The sequence below is a fragment of the Mobula birostris genome, chromosome 10 (genome assembly GCF_030028105.1).
Source record: "Mobula birostris isolate sMobBir1 chromosome 10, sMobBir1.hap1, whole genome shotgun sequence".
NCBI classification, from domain to species: Eukaryota; Metazoa; Chordata; class Chondrichthyes; order Myliobatiformes; family Myliobatidae; genus Mobula; species Mobula birostris.
In genome coordinates, this window is record NC_092379.1 from 108,468,248 (window position 1) to 108,484,473 (window position 16,226).

Consider the following 16,226-nt stretch of genomic DNA (forward strand, 5'->3'; position numbering starts at 1 on the left):
TTCTTATCAATTTACTCCCATGTTGAAATGAAATTAAAATTTGCTAGAAGTACTGAACCGATTAGGAAGTGTCTGTAGAAAACAAAGTTAATGTTTCAGTGCAGTGAGTGGCTGGTTAAGAAAATATATTTCAAGCCCCTTGAAGGAACTGCCCTTTCTGTTTCATTTTCAGTCTGCATTTGTTGTTTACAAATGTGGAATCACATTGTTAAATAGGTCAGGTGAGGAAGTACACATACAATTTGTAGTTAATTGGGCCATCAGTTAATCAGGGCAGCTGTTTATTTGGGACAACTCTTAAAGAATAAAATCTAAATCGAAAAAATAGCTGGGATTCCCTTCATTTATTTTGGACAATATGCCAGCTTATTCAGGCAGGAGACTGTATCCTAACAGTTTCTGACTCACTACAGCTGTGTGCACTTGTCTGGCTGTTACACTGCACTGTGCTTACAGCAATTAGTTTTTAAATAGCATCAGTTGCGTGTGTTTGTGTTCAAAAAGCAGTGATATTTATCACTGATAGTTGGTTAAAAAAAAAATAAGCAGCAAAATAATTTGGAACTGTTTTGTCCACTGTGGTTTCAAGCATTCTGGCTTGGAGATGCCAGAAACGACTGGGAGTGAAAATGAAATGATTTCACTAGCAGATGAATTTCTCCATCGATAACTATTCAGAACTTATCCACTTTTGTAGTACTGTAGAGGTACTGGTAGTGTTCTGATTTGTTCTGTTTTTCATTTAAATACATAATTCGTTACTCAGTTAAATGGTAGTTTTGTTTTTATACCTTTTAATTATTTTTATGAAATCAGCTAATTGGGGCAACTGCTTAATTGGGTCAAAATGTACTGACCCTGTCTCAATTAACCAGAATCCACTGTATTTGCAGTGTAATTATTATAATGCTGCTATAGCTATCAGTATGATGTCTTTGTTACTTTTTATAAAATTGGAATAAGAATGTTTAAAATAAAAGTTAAAACTATATTAGTGAGGAAAATGTTTAAAGTTTCAGCCTAATGAATTCTCATCAGGAATATTTTACGATGTTCTGCCCTGAAATGTAAATTTCAGTACTTTCCTGGTAACCAGTTTTAATTTTGTAATTTTTCTTCATTTTTCATTTTGTTTGTTATTTTAGTTGTTTCTATTTGTAAATCTATTTATTGTTTTTTGATTGGTTACATTTTTGTTTAATGTCTACATAAACGCTGTGCAATCATTGCCTTGCTTTGGTTTGATTTTTAATTAATCCTGGGACTTCTCTTGAGAATATACACTGTTGTTCAAAAGAGTTGTCTTAATTTTACTGAGCAATAGCAGAAAATTTAATAGGATTTATTAACTTGCATGAAATGTCTATATTCTGTTTAAAAATGCTGCAAGCTTTTAATTTTGGGTCGGAATGGATTTGTAGCATGTTCAGCTTTGTGATCTGACAGCGCAACTGCTTAAAATTATGATAGATCTGGATAGAAGCCCAAATTTTGATATTTTTGCTCTTTTGTTTAAAAAAACAATGCCTATAAACAGGGGTTTATGTTCTTAGCAAACAGATGATGCATAGGAGAAGTTCTTATCTAACAATATTAACTTGTAAATGAAACGTGCAATGACTTTTTATGTATTCTTGTAGGACGGATGGAGTAATGAGAACAATGAATACAGAGAAATTGCTGAAAACACTGCCACTAATACAGAATCAACTTGATGCACTGTTAGATTTTGATGTACGTGCAAGTATTTTTATAACCTTGCAAGTGACCAACTGAAATAATTTGTATTAAAAATTAAGATTTATTGGAAATTGAACTCTGCCTTTAAATGTGCCTCCTTTACATCGGAACATCTTGAAATTATCGCAGTACTTCATTGTTCTGTTTGAATTTTTTTAAAGTTGTTTCCTTCCCTTTCTATTACCTTGATAGTTAATGTCTGGATAATTTATGGATGGAAAGAGACAAAAGTACAGAGCAAATAGATGAGACTGGTTATTGATGTGACCATTGTGTTTGTATTGCAATTATACTTGTATAATATATCTGTCTGATAATTTAGAAACATCATATGTTCCAAATTTAAAATGCAATTATCATTTTCTAATTTCAAAAATATTAGATTAGATTATGAGAACACCCAGTCCTCTCTTTATTGTCATTTAGAAATGCATTCATGCATTAAGAAATGATACAATGTTTCTCTAGAGTGATATCACAGAAAACAGGACAAACCAAAGACTAACACTGACAGAGCCACATAATTATAACATATAGTTACAGCAGTGTGAAACAATACCATAATTTGGTGAAGAACAAACCATGGGCACAGTAAATAAAGTCTCAAAAGTCCCCGAGTTGATCGACTCCCGAGTCCCTGATAGCAGGCAGCAAAAGGGAGTAACTCCCTGCCATAAACCTCCAGGCACCGTCAACTTGCCGATGCCTTGGAAACAGCCGACACCGAGTCCATCTGTCCGAAAACTTCGAGCTTCCTACCAGCCTCTCCGATACAGCCTCCCGAGCACCTTCGACCTCTCCCCAGCTGCTGAAACACACAAAGCCGAGGATTTCGGGGCCTTCTGCTCTGGAGATTCCAGTTACCACACAGCAGCGGCAGCAAAGCGGGCATTTCAGAACTTTTCCAGATGTTCCTCTGTACTCTCACGTCTGTCTCCATCAAATCAGAATTGTGCACGGTACCCTACTTGACAGATAACAGACAATTCTTTAGGAAAGATAACAAATGAGTCTCCACAAACCTTGCCAGCTACCATTTTTTAATATTACCATTCTTTGTTTTAATAAATGATTTTTTTGAGTAAGATTATTCTTACATCACATTTGCATTATAAAAAATAAGAATCCCATAATTAGGAGAAATCAACAGATGACATTCATAGAAACCTATCTTTCAGGTTGCTACTATGTCTAGAATTAGAATGCTGTTTCAATTTGAAGTGCCAGTTGTCATAATGTTTTTGAAAAGGTGATGCAAAGAATCAGCTAAGAATATTTTAAAATCTGCATTTTGTTATCTTTAAATTTTATTTTTCCAATATATTCTTTTCACTTCTATTCTGCATAAACTTATGCAGCCTAAACCTCAGTCACCTAGATCTCTTTGCTCCCCAGTTGACTGGGTTCTTTCTATGCATTGATTTATTCCTCCTTAAAACTTTCCATAATATTTTTGACATTGTATCTCTAACCTTGCTCTTTGGTCCACTAACTTGGCTCTTTTTTAAATTCTTCACATTATCTCACCTGTTGTGTCAGAACTATTTAGTTACCTTGTGGTACTCTGAAGAATTTTATGGTTCCAGGCTGATAGCTCATTTTTTTTGTTTTGGCACAAAAATACCATTCAAAACATGTATTGCTGCAGCCAATTAATTAAAGTTGCACCTCACTGAAACCTAGGAAAGGAGATGATTTGGGGTTGGAATCTTTTGTTGCAGTGTGAGGTAAGAATTTTCATGATGGCCCTACTGATTTTAATTTGAATAAATATCCACTTTAAAAAAAGCATTTCTTGAGGGAAATTATTAGGTCTTACATTGGTTTTACAGAATGGTATGTTTATGAACCCCTCTCAACTACCCCCATAGAGATACTTTGTTACTTTTTGATGCTTTTCCTTTGGCAGTCAGTGTGTGATAGATATTAATTCTAGATTGAAATTTAATCATTGCCCAAATGTTGCTGTTTTATCTGAAGGAGTTGGTCTTGAGCTCTGCATTGTATTTTTCCCAGTTATAATCCTCTGCCACTCCAAAATACCCATTCTTTTAACTCGTCTGTACAAACTATATTTTAATCATTATTATTTTAGAATCAAATGCGAGTGTCCACTGGGCTGTTTGTATTGGATCTTAAAGTCTAGGCAAATAACAAACTAAATTACTTTGGAGTATTCTTTGAATTGCTCAAATACATGTATTCAGAATTAGTTTCCGGATAGCTTCTTTTCAGTGAGAAGATAGCCAACTTCATCAGTCATTTGCAAAGATGTCAATAGTTAATCTTTCTGCATGCGTCTTAATGAGGATCTCTTTCAGTGAAGCAGGCCTCTTTGTTTTCGGTGCACCTCAGACTGCGTGACAAAACTGCGTTTTTGCCTCTGTATTAGACCTGACGATGTTAGTATGGGTGAGGGTTATGGACAGGCAGGTACCAGAATGCAATTTCTTGTTTTGATTAGTATGTATGAACTTCATTAACGTTATTACTATTGTTAACAGTTTGGAAGTTTTTTTTATGGTGCATCATATGCACCACACAAAATATTGAAAAGGCTATAGATTTAGACTATAGTAGTATAATATTATTTCATCCTCTGAAGGCATTTTAGTTCTAAAGAAAGTTAGGTGTAGGTCAATTTACCTATCTGCAATATGTTTTGATTATTGATATTTCTATTTCCTATGGAAAATGTAGCCGTAATATGCTAAGTGAAGCTGTCAATTATTGAAGTAGTGACTTAAATATTAACAGAATAAAGCACTTCATATTTGGATCAGATGTGGTCATTATATGCAATGGAATAACTGAATTCCCTTCACTTTTGAACATAGGAGTTTTGGATAAGTTGTAAAACAGAGTTTTAATGGGTGTAACTTTTACGATAATATCACCAGGTCCAGTGTTGATAAATGGGGTGGTGTTGTGTGCTGGCTTGTCAAAGAACACCACTTACCAGCAAGTGGTTGGCACATGCTCAAGTTCATGAACCCTTTTAAGCATAGCATGTCAATTTTAGCTTTGACGTTTAATGCCCCTTTCTTCTTTGGATGCAGGCAAATCCAAACGAACTAACTAATGGAGTAATAAATGCTGCCTTCATGCTACTGTTCAAAGATTCCATCAGGCTTTTTGCTGCCTACAATGAAGGGATCATCAACTTACTGGGTAGGCAACAGGGTGCATAAATGTGTGTGTGTGTGTGTGTGTATGTATGTATGTTTGCTTTCAGTTGAACAAGACTTAATTATCACAAAAATGTTGTTACAATAAAATGTTATAGATTCAAACTTGCAGCACAAGGTATTATAATAACTTATTCCATGCAGATATAGTTTTGGAATTAACTCAGTGCCTAATGTGATGCAGACCATTTATCAATTATAATAAGTGATAAAATTTCATTGATTTTTGTTTTAATTTTAATCTGTTCTGAAAATCTTGCAAGTTTAAAATATCTCTGTGGCATATTCTTAAGTGCCTTTCTTGTCCAAATAGCAGTGCTATTACATAACCTGCAAGTTGTGGCATCAACAGCAGAATTTCCTATTTCAACAACTTCTTGCAGAATACTTAATTTTTTAAAATAGCTGTTCAGTTTGTCTGCAACATGCGGTGCTGAACATAAGCTGTTGTGCATTTTCTATTAACACACGCAAGAAATGCTGGTGAACGCAGCAGGCCAGGCAGTATCTATAGGAAGAGGTACAGTCAACGTTTTGGGCGGAGACCCTTCGTCAGGACTAACTGAAAGAAGAGATAGTAAGAGATTTGAGAGGGGGAGGGGGAGATCCAAAATGATAGGAGAAGCCAGGAGGGGAGGGATGAAGCTAAGAGCTGGAAAATTGATTGGCAAAAGGGATATGAGGCTGGAGAATGGAGAGGATCATGGGACGGGAGGCCTAGGGAGAAAGAAAGGGGGAGGAGAGAAGCCCAGAGGATAGGCAAGGAGTATAGTGAGAGGGACAGAGGGAGAAAAAGGAGAGAGAGAGAAAAACTAATAATTAATAATAATAAATAACAGATGCGGTATGAAGGGGAGATGGGGCATTAATGGAAGTTAGAGAAGTGACCTCACACCTCCCCTTTGTACCCCATCCGTTATTTATTTACTATTAATTTTTTTCTCTCTCTCCTTTTTCTCCCTCTGTCCCTCTCACTATACTCCTTGCCCATCCTCTGGGCTTCTCCTCTCCCCCTTTCTTTCTCCCTAGCCCTCCCGTCCCATGATTCTCTCCCTTCTCCAGCCTCGTATCTTGCCAATCAACTTTCCAGCTCTTAGCTCCATCCCTGCCCCTCCTGTCTTCTCCTATCATTTTAGATCTCCCCCTCCCCCTCCCACTTTCAAATCTCTTACTATCTCTTCTCTCAGTTAGTCCTGACGAAGGGTCTCGGCCCGAAATGTCGACTGTACCTCTTCCTATAGATGCTGGCTGGCCTGCTGCGTTCACCAGCATTTTTTGTGTGTGTTGCTTGAAATTCCAGCATCTGCAGATTTCCTCGTGTGTGCATTTTCTATTTGTGGAGGCAAATGTAATTGAAGCATAAAATGGGCCAGTGAAATTAAAAATAAAAATGAACTTAAAAGTGATCATTTACCAGCAATCTGACTGGAACCAATTTGTTTGTTTTCTTTTTGGTCCTTGTCTTTGTGTATAATCACTCACACTTGCGATTGGCTTGATGTTAATCAAATACCATTTTCAAGATTTCATTCTAACTTCCGAAGAGGATTTGGTGGTAATTGCTGGTGTTCACAAACAAATCTAGTAAGGCCTGTTTAAGATGTTTCCTGGTCCTGGATGACTGATCTTAAAAGGTTAGCTATTACTACCACTGGGAAAGGTTTTAGCTAAGTTTTGTGAACAACATGGAGTCTTATTTTCAGCAATTTATCTTTGTGAAGAAATAAATCTGAAAAAATAAGTCTGCAGTCTAAACAAATGTGGTTTCTAGCCTGACCAATGTTTTGATCAATTGTTTTAAATAACTCATCACTTCAGTGGCAAACTTGTATATATTTCAAATATTGCCTCAATTATTATTTTATGTACAACTGGAGCAAGAAGCAAACTACTGGAAGAACTCAGTTGCTTGAGCATCATCTGTGGAGGTAAAGGAATTGTTGATGTTTGTGATTGAGATTCTGCCTCAGTCCCGATGTAATATTGCGACGAGAAATATGACAGTTCCTTTCCCTCCACAGATGGATATTGTTCCCACTAAAAATCTGTGATTTCAAATGTTGTCCACATATCATTGACATTAGAGGTTTCTGCTGAGCAAGCATTTCAATCAAATTTAATCATATTTAATACAATACAATGTATGTTGAAATGTATACCGTTAGTTATCGAGCAATATCCTCTATACCAGAGGTTTCCTCAGTTAATGGTAGGGGTCCATGGCATAACAAAGGTTGGAAACTCCTGCTCTCGACCCTGCAACCTACCCATACACCTAACCCATCTTCCATTCCTAGCTACTGGAGACACCTCCCTTGACACATGAAGATGGATTGTATTCGAAGCTACATAAACCTAGAAGGATGCTAATATTTAAATAAAAATACTTTCATGAACAGGTCCAAGATATCACCCTTTTAGTTTCATGCTTTGCATTCCTGGACTGATGAAAAATAGTTTGTTATGAGTACAAGATATTTCCCATGTGGGTAAGGTAAAACAACCAAAAGGATTGAATTATTTTTCTGTTATGGCAGCAATGCCAGTCTTTTCTGATTGCAGATGGAATATTTCCTTCCTCTTTTAAATTACCTAATTTATGATTTCCTAATTGCCAGCATTGATCATAGTATTTTACTTCAGCTGGACTTTGACTGCTATTTCATTTCTTTTTCAAAGATAGACTTGTTTTAATAAAGTGTTTTGACTGATTTTTAAGACATTTGAATCTGGTCAATGAGAGGATTGCTAGGATACAGGGATGAACGGTATAATTAATTATGTAAAGGGTTTCAGAACTTTAAACGTATGAACTTATTTTAAAAAGGGGGTCCTACCCCTTCAACTACACCAAACATGCCTTATTTGGCATGATATGCCAACAATGATTCATGAGGAAAGGATTGTATTTAATACCTTTGAGTGCTACTGCTTTCAGCATTCTAAATCTTCAGTAAAATGGGCTTTTGCAGGCCAACAAATATGGTAGTGCTAGCTGTTGCACATATACATTAAAGGGTTCTATTGAGTGATAATTCTCAGTGTACCATCTACCAATTTATTCTGTTTGCTTCAAGCTATTGTGATTGACTATTCAATCTTAGCTATGTAGAAGCAGGTTTAAGTATGCATCTTCTTTTCATTTGGAAGTAGGGAAACAGCCATACTTTCAGCCTTTATAAGCATTTCATTCCTAGTTATTTCAGAACTTTAGAATATATTAATACCTGATGTGAAATAAAGTATATTTTGGGAGTCATAGTTTCAAACTTTGATATGAGAAGTGCAATTTGGGACGTTAGCAATTTTTATGAAATTATTTGGCTTGTACCAATTTCAACAGCAATGTTGCAGTTAATTAGGTGTGTTTTATTTCCTGTTTTCATGCATTTCAATGGTTCTGACTACAGCTGCTTTAAAAACAAATACAGTGGCAGGTATGGAATAAATGTATATTTAAGAATTTAAATGTTTTTTTGAAACGAACTCTTGAAATGGAACAGATTTTTTTAAACTTGTACTAGACCTCTTATCTTGATTATCTTTTAGAGAAATACTTCGATATGAAGAAAAATCAGTGCAAGGAGGCCTTAGACATCTATAAAAAGTTTTTGGCTAGAATGACAAAGCTGTCTGAATTCCTCAAAACTGCAGAGGTGAGCATCAATTTTTTCTCATCTGTGGTCCATCGCAACCCATTCTAGTTTTGCCACCCATCCCCGTTCTCCTTCCCACAACCCCACTTTGCTTTCCTGTATATTAAGCATTTCTATATGCATGCAAGTCACTATCCGTTTTTATTTACTTGCCACTGCATGAAGTAATGTGAACTTTTTCTTTGTTGACACAGCAAGTTGGAATTGATCAGGGTGACATTCCAGATCTAACTCAGGTCAGTGTACATATATCATTTAGCTTTATCCATTTTCCTTATCCTGGGTTTTAAGTTTTCTTTTTCTACAGAGAGCATGAGTCTCTGTGCATACATGATTTATTCATGTATATTGTATGTGAATTCAATTTTGTGCTTGTTAACATTGTGGTTTATGAAGTAGTGCTAAAAGATTTTCCTCAGCAGAATAGGACTTAAAGGGTGGTTGACCAATATATCCCAACACTAACCTTTCTGACTTTGATAACTATCTTGCTGAATATATTGCTGCGAGAATTGGCAGGGTGCAGCTTGTTGTGAATAATATGTTGAAGATCAATGGAGGCAAACATAGACAATGGGTTGGCTGCAGGGATAGATTTAGACATTGGATAGATAAACACATTTATTGTTTTACCATAGAGGCCAGCATAAGTTCTTAATCAACATGGAATGCAGTTCATGGATAAACAATTAGGAGGTTATTAAAAAGTAGAGGTTGAATGGTGCAGATTTTGAGTTTTAAATTTTGTGGGTAGCAGAAGAAAAGGCTATTGGAAATAAAGATTTGAATAGCTTTAAGTTTTGTCAGTAAAGTTGGTGCCGGAAATTTGAGGTGTTCACATGTATATAAGCATGAATAGTTTCTAAAATTTTGTGTGAATACTATGAGATGCCAACTGAAATTGCATAAATTAACTGATTTCTTTAAGTGCACTTTCTTTATGCAAAAGTGTTCCAAATCTTCATTTATACAAAATAGTGGTCAAATCTATTTCAGAGGAAAATACTAACCATAGTTTTCCCAAGCAGCTGGAATCTTGGGCAAAGGGAGCAAATTTGACAATGATAGGTAAGATGCAAGAGGATCACTAAAAACATTGAAGTAATTCTGGCATTATGAGAGGGTGATAGCCACATGGCGAATGAATTGTGCTCATGCTGTAATCTTCATTTCTATTAAATGCTAATCTTGAAGGCAGGTAAATACACTCGTAAACCCAAATTGCATGTAGTAACATAGTCACAGAGTAATGCATTCATAATTTTATTGTATCTTTTGCTGTAAGTGCTTGCGAACATTTTTAAGCTATTAATCTTAAAGCTTATTAAAATCTTATTAATGTTGAGACACTACATTAATGTATCTTCTGAAAAGAATGGAAGATGCAAAGAAAAACAAGCATGTGCGTCGCAACATTTGCTCTTGATGCAAGAAGTAGGAAAGTATTTTGACTAATGCCATATTATATGCATGTTTCTGGATAGCATTGATTTTGTTATGTTCTGGGCATATTTGCCTGAACCAAACCTGCATGGCTCAAGTCATCAATGGGCATAAAATGATGCTGTTTTTATCTTCAAAAATGCAACATTAATCTTTTAAAAATTCGTTTATTACAAATTGTTTTTCTCCAGCCCAATTCTTCACTCAATTTCATTCCTTCAATGAGTAAGAATTCACCGTCTCTCACCTGTGCAGCAGATGAAACAACGTGATCAAAACCATTGTTAAAATTGAGTGTCCGTTGTACAGTAATTTAGTTAAACTTTTGGGGAGAAAACTGCTTCCAAAGTGCTTTGAAGCATTAAGTATCCCATTTATGGTTTTAAGATGCTGCACTGAGTTGTAAAAAAAATATAGATTTTCAGAATGTCTTTCAAATTCCATGCAAAGATTTAGAGGAAAAATTGGAGGTTTCTGACCAGATATGCATTTTTATTGCAGAAAATCACTAATATTAAAGCTTGCGACATTTTTGACCAAATGAATTTGACAATCACAGAGCATCCTCTTCAGGGAAAATATGCTATCTCTGATAATCTGCACAACTATAGTTTACCAGTTAAAGATTTATTTTTCCATATGATTGCCTAAGTTCCTTGTGATGTATCCATAGATTGTTCTGCCTCTTTATCAAGGAATTTAATGGATACTGCTCCTCCTTTACATAATGGTGACGCTAAAAGCTGAGTAGCTTATCACTTCTCCAAGCCATAGTGTCAGTAATTTATTTATTAGGCTGACTCTGGTCTCCATTCAATCTCTCAGAAAATGCAAGTTTGAATGTTTCAAAATGGTTGTGCATTAATGAACAGACCTAAAGTTAATAATTCCAGTTCATTTTGCTAAGCACACTAAGATTAAAATTGTGGTTGGTTTATTCTTAAACTAGTAGATTCCATATTTAGCACTTAATAAGCAAGTTGGAGGAGGGGGGTAGACAGTGAGGAAAGAGGGGTGAGGTACTCAAACAGCTTTATAATTGCACTGTTTTGGGCTTAAATTTATGTATACCGAGGAGCTAGTTATTTATAAAATATTGTCACCTTGTGGCTTATTGAGGAAGTACAGTGGGTCTATTATTCTGGATGTTAGCATTTGCAAGACCTTCAAAGTTGAGTATTGTTTTTAACTTGTGCTTTCTAATACAAAGTAACTATTGTATTAAATGCAAAAAGTACAATGAACCAATGGTGTTTCTGTCATTCAAAAAGCTTGATATTTTGGAATGATCTTGTATAGATCAAATTACATTTTTTCCCCTTACAGTACAAGTACAAATGCAATTTCTTGGTATTGACCTTTGTATAGATTTCATTGGTGCAGGTGAAAAGAAGTTTGCCTTCTTCGAATCTCTGTTGTTATTGATTCACCAGAAGCCACTTGAAGCAATGAAAATGTGAGTTTCATTAAAATGGGGTTTGGTAAATTTCACTTTCAAATCTAACCATTGGTTCATTGCATTGTCACTACAGGCTCCAAGCAGTCTCCTTGAAGCACTGGAGCAGCACCTGGCATCTCTGGAAGGGAAAAAGACAAAAGAACTCTCTGCAGCAAACAGGTGAGCATTACCATTAGGATCGCAGCAAGAAATTTATTCAAGATATGAAAACATCCCAACGACTTAAGTGTTTATGACATTAATCCACAGTTGGAGATTTCAGGACATATTAGTAATTCTATTAGTTTATTATTGTTGCATATACTGAGATACAGTGCAAAGTTTATTTTGCGTACCAGTCATACAGTTCAAATCATTAGAGTGCACTGAGGTAGAACAAGGTAAAACAATAACAATGGAGAAAAACTATAACACCTACAGAGTGCAGTGCAGGTAAGCAATAAAATAAAAGATCATCATGAGCTAGATTGTGAGGTCAACATTTTGTCATACTGTGGAACCATTTAATAGTCTATTATAGCGGGACAGTGGCTGTCCTTGAGCCTGGTGGTACGTGTTTTCAAGCTTTTGTATCTTCTGCCCAATTGAAGAGGGGGGGAAGAGAGAATGTCCAGGGTGGAGTTTTTGAATGTGCCGGGTGTTTTACCAAGGCAGCAAGAAGCATGGTCATTGTAGGTTTATAAAAAAGCAGCTTGTGGCGTGGAGGGAGGGGGTGGAGATACAAGTGGAGAGGCATAGAGATAAAATTCAGAGCTGGTGCCCAAATCAGCTAAAATAAGTTTCAATAATGGAACATTTGCTGTTAGGGTTTCACAAGATTTGTTGGCATGCAAATAAGCTTGCAGTGGTAGAAGAGGTCACTAATGTATGGAGGAATTTTTAAAGTGTATTTGAAGATCAGAACCTCAGACCTAGCCCAAAATTAATGTTGTGTTGTGTAGCAATGCTTCACTGCCCTCATATGCTTCTGGGATCTAGATCGCATGTAGTGGGCATCTCAAGGCATTGGAAAATACTATCAAAGTTTCAAAGGTCAAATTTAATGTCAGAGAAATGTATACAATATGCATCCTGAAGTGCTTTTTCTTCACAAACATCCACGAAAACAGAGAATGCCCCAAGGAATGAATGACGTTTAAACATGAGAACCCCAAAGCCCCCCTCCTGCGCGTAAGCAGTAGCAAGCAATGATCCCCCCTCCCCCCCATCAGCAAAAAAAAGCGCATTGGTACCATCACCGAACCCAAGCGTGTGCTAAGCAATAGCAAAGACACAGACCAAAGTTACCCCAAAGGCTTCGCATTTCATCCAATATTTGACAAACCACATGTTCTCTCTCTCCCTGGCAAGGGAGAGGGAGGTGTCCCCCATTTTCACAGTGAGCGGGAGACGTAACAACAACTCGCTGGTTTACGATGTTAAAAGTCCGTTTCATCACTTTTTTCGAGCTCTGTGTCCAAAGATCCCAAGACTTCGGGTCGTTGGGCCCACAATGAAAGATTTTCTGGCCTCCCCAACGACACATGAATCTCTGGCAGTGACGCCAACCCTCGATCCACCCATCTCCAGAGTCCCGAGATCTTAGGCTTCTGAACACGATGGAGACTCAGGCCAAACCCTTGGCATGTTGAATAACGACCAGTCGTGGAACCCAGAGAATGGGTCCCATTCCCGCAAAGAACCAAAGCCTGTGTGTAACTCCAGGTCAGGGTCTTCAAAAGAACCCTGAAAGGGAAAAATAAAGATACTAAAGGTGGAAATAGAGCTGTTTCTGAAGATGCAAGCAAAAGAGTTGCCATTGGGTGCCATTATTCCTCTGACACAACCTATCAATACTATCCCTGCAAAATCCACTGTTTTCACTGGAGAGTGAGGGAAAGTTTGCAGCTTTCTCTCCGGCCAACATCCTCAGCTTTGGACTCTAGTTGCACTCAGTTTTCTATGTTGTACATACTGCATTGTTCATTGACTATGTTTGATGCCAAATTACAAAACTGACACTCTTTTCTGAGCTCTGTCATGGAAGGAGGTTAACAAGAAAAAGAAGATTCAAGTGTGCCTCCTTGAAGAAGTGTAACGTCTATACTGACTCCAGGGAATGCCTAGCCTATGACTGGTCAAAATGGAGAAAGAAAATTCAAGAAGTTATATTAGGGACTTTGACACCAGGCATTGGGAACACTGAGCATTGCATGAGTGGCGAAGGAGTATACCATGTAATGAACTTCCAGCCCCATCTGTGGAAGAGGCTTTGGTTTGCATATTAGTTTCATAACCTTCCAACCCCTCCCACCCACAAACCACTAGCCAGTTTGGAAGCAAGTTATCTGCTGTCCCAAGTTACTGAGTAGATCATTGACAGAAGATACTTTTGCTCTTATTCACAAATTCTCTTGCAATAAGGGGCAACAGTTGGCTTTCCTAATTGCTAGTTAGTACCTTTTGTGTATGCAGACACCCAGATCTCTCTAAATCTTTTAACCTGTCACCATTTTAAACGTACTTTTTTTGGCTTTCTCTATCTCAGTTTTCCATGTTGAATAGGTGAAATATAACACAGAAAATTAAACATGTCTACATCTCCCACTGAGGCTTCTCTGCATGTACCTTACTGCTCACTCTCATACAGATTTGTCATCACCAAACTTGTCAATGTTGTAACATACACAAAATGCTGGAAGAACTCAACAGGTCAGGCAGCAGCCATGGAAATGAACGGTCAACATTTTGGGCTGAGACCCATCCTCAGGATGATGATTGTGTTTCACATTCTAATAGTTTGGCCACTCTGCCTGATTTCTTCTAACCTGGCAATTATAAACTTTCCTGAAATTTGACTAAAGATACCCTATTTCTGATGGTCATTTGATGATAAATACAATTGAAATCTCTTCAAATTTTCAGATTTTATTTTACCCACTTTTGTAATGGACATTACTATTTACTTATAAAATTGAAATAGATACAGTGGCATACAAAAGTTTGGGCACCCCTGGTCAAAATTCCTGTTACTGTGAACAGCTCAGCGAGTAAAAGATGAACTGATTTCTAAAAGGCATAAAGTTAAAGATGACACATTTCTTTAATATTTTAAGCAAGAAAACTTTATTTCCATATTTTACAGTTTCAAAATAACAAAAAAGGAAAAGGGCCAGAAGCAAAAGTTTGGGCACCCTGCATGGCAGTACTTAATAACACTCCCTTTGTCAAGTATCACAGCTTGTAAACACTTTCTGTAGCCTGCTAAGAATCTTTCAATTCTTGTTTGGGGGATTTTCGCCCATCCTTCCTTGCAAAAGGCTTCTAGTTCTGTGAGATTCTTGGGTCGTCTTGCATGCACTGCTCTTTTGAGGTCTAGCCACAGATTCTCGATGACGTTTAGGTCAGGGGACTGTGAGGGCCATGGCAAAACCTTCAGCTTGCGCCTCTTGAGGTAGTCCATTGTGGATTTTGAGGTGCATTTAGGTTCATTATCCTGCTGTAGAAGCCATCCTCTTTTCATCTTTGGCTTTTTTTTTTACAGACAGTGTGATGTTTGCTTCCAGAATTTGCTGGTATTTAATTGAATTCATTCTTCCCTCTACCAATAAGTGTTCCCCATTCCACTGGCTGCAACATAAGCCCAAAGCATGATCGGTCCACCCCTGTGCTTAACAGTTAGAGAGGGGTTCTTTTCATGAAATTCTGCACCCTTTTTTCTCCAAACATACCTTTGCTCGTTGTGGCCAAAAATTTCTGTTTTAACTTCATCAGTCCTAGGACTTGTTTCCAAAATGCATCAGGCTTGTTTAGATGTTCCTTTGAACCTTTTGAATAGAACTTGTTGGCCGCAATGAGCAAAGGTATGTTTGGAGAAAAAAGGGTGCAGAATTTCATGAAAAGAACCTCCTCTCCAACTGTTAAGCACGGGGGTGGATCAATCATGCTTTGGGCTTGTGTTGCAGCCAGTGGCACAGGGAACACTTATTGGTAGAGAGGAGAATGAATTCAATTAAATACCAGCAAATTCTGGAAGCAAACTTCGCACTGTCTGTAAACGAAAAAAGCCAAGGTGAAAAGAGTATGGCTTCTACAACAGGATAATGAACCTAAACACACCTCAAAATCCACAATGGACTACCTCAAGAGGCGCAAGCTGAAGGTTTTGCCATGGCCCTCACAGTCCCCGGACCTAAACATCATCGAGAATCTGTGGCTAGACCTCAAAAGAGCAGTGCATGCAAGACGGCCCAAGAATCTCACAGAACTAGAAGCCTTTTGCAAGGAAGAATGGGCGAAAATCCCCCAAACAAGAATTGAAAGATCTTATCTGGCTACAGAAAGCGTTTACAAGCTGTGATACTTGCCAAAGGGGGTGTTACTAAGTACTGACCGTGCAGGGTGCCCAAACTTTTGCTTCAGGCCTTTTTCCTTTTTTGTTCTTTTGAAACTGTAAAAGATGGAAATAAAAAAGTTTTCTTGCTTAAAATATTAAAGAAATGTGTCATTTTTAACTTTATGCCTTTTGGAAATCAGTTCATCTTTTACTTGCTTTATTCACAGTAACAGAAATTTTGACCAGGGGTGCCCAAATGTTTGTATCGTATAATTTTATAGGGAAAGTTAATAGTTTAAAACAAAAATCTTAAATACCCTTCAACAATTATTGCGTCTTTTCAGTTCATTTAATTCAACTGTTCAGAAATACTTAATGATACAGAGACTATTTAATACATATTTTAAAGTATGCAATGATTACAG

At 37.1% G+C, this 16,226-nt stretch overlaps 1 protein-coding gene across 3 annotated transcripts in view; it reads left to right on the forward strand.

Moving 5' to 3' along the window:
- The window catches only part of LOC140204237 (phosphatidylinositol-binding clathrin assembly protein-like), a 132,315-nt gene that overhangs the window by 68,414 nt on the left and 47,675 nt on the right, over positions 1 to 16,226 (forward strand). For all 3 annotated transcript variants that reach the window (XR_011887563.1, XM_072270779.1, XM_072270778.1), the window contains exons 5-9: positions 1,641 to 1,734; positions 4,800 to 4,911; positions 8,478 to 8,584; positions 8,779 to 8,820; positions 11,560 to 11,645. Coding sequence is in view for 2 of the 3 variants with exons in the window: in XM_072270779.1 (XP_072126880.1) it covers positions 1,641 to 1,734; positions 4,800 to 4,911; positions 8,478 to 8,584; positions 8,779 to 8,820; positions 11,560 to 11,645 (441 nt within the window). In the remaining variant the exon portion in view is untranslated. The remainder of the gene's footprint in view (positions 1 to 1,640; positions 1,735 to 4,799; positions 4,912 to 8,477; positions 8,585 to 8,778; positions 8,821 to 11,559; positions 11,646 to 16,226) is intronic.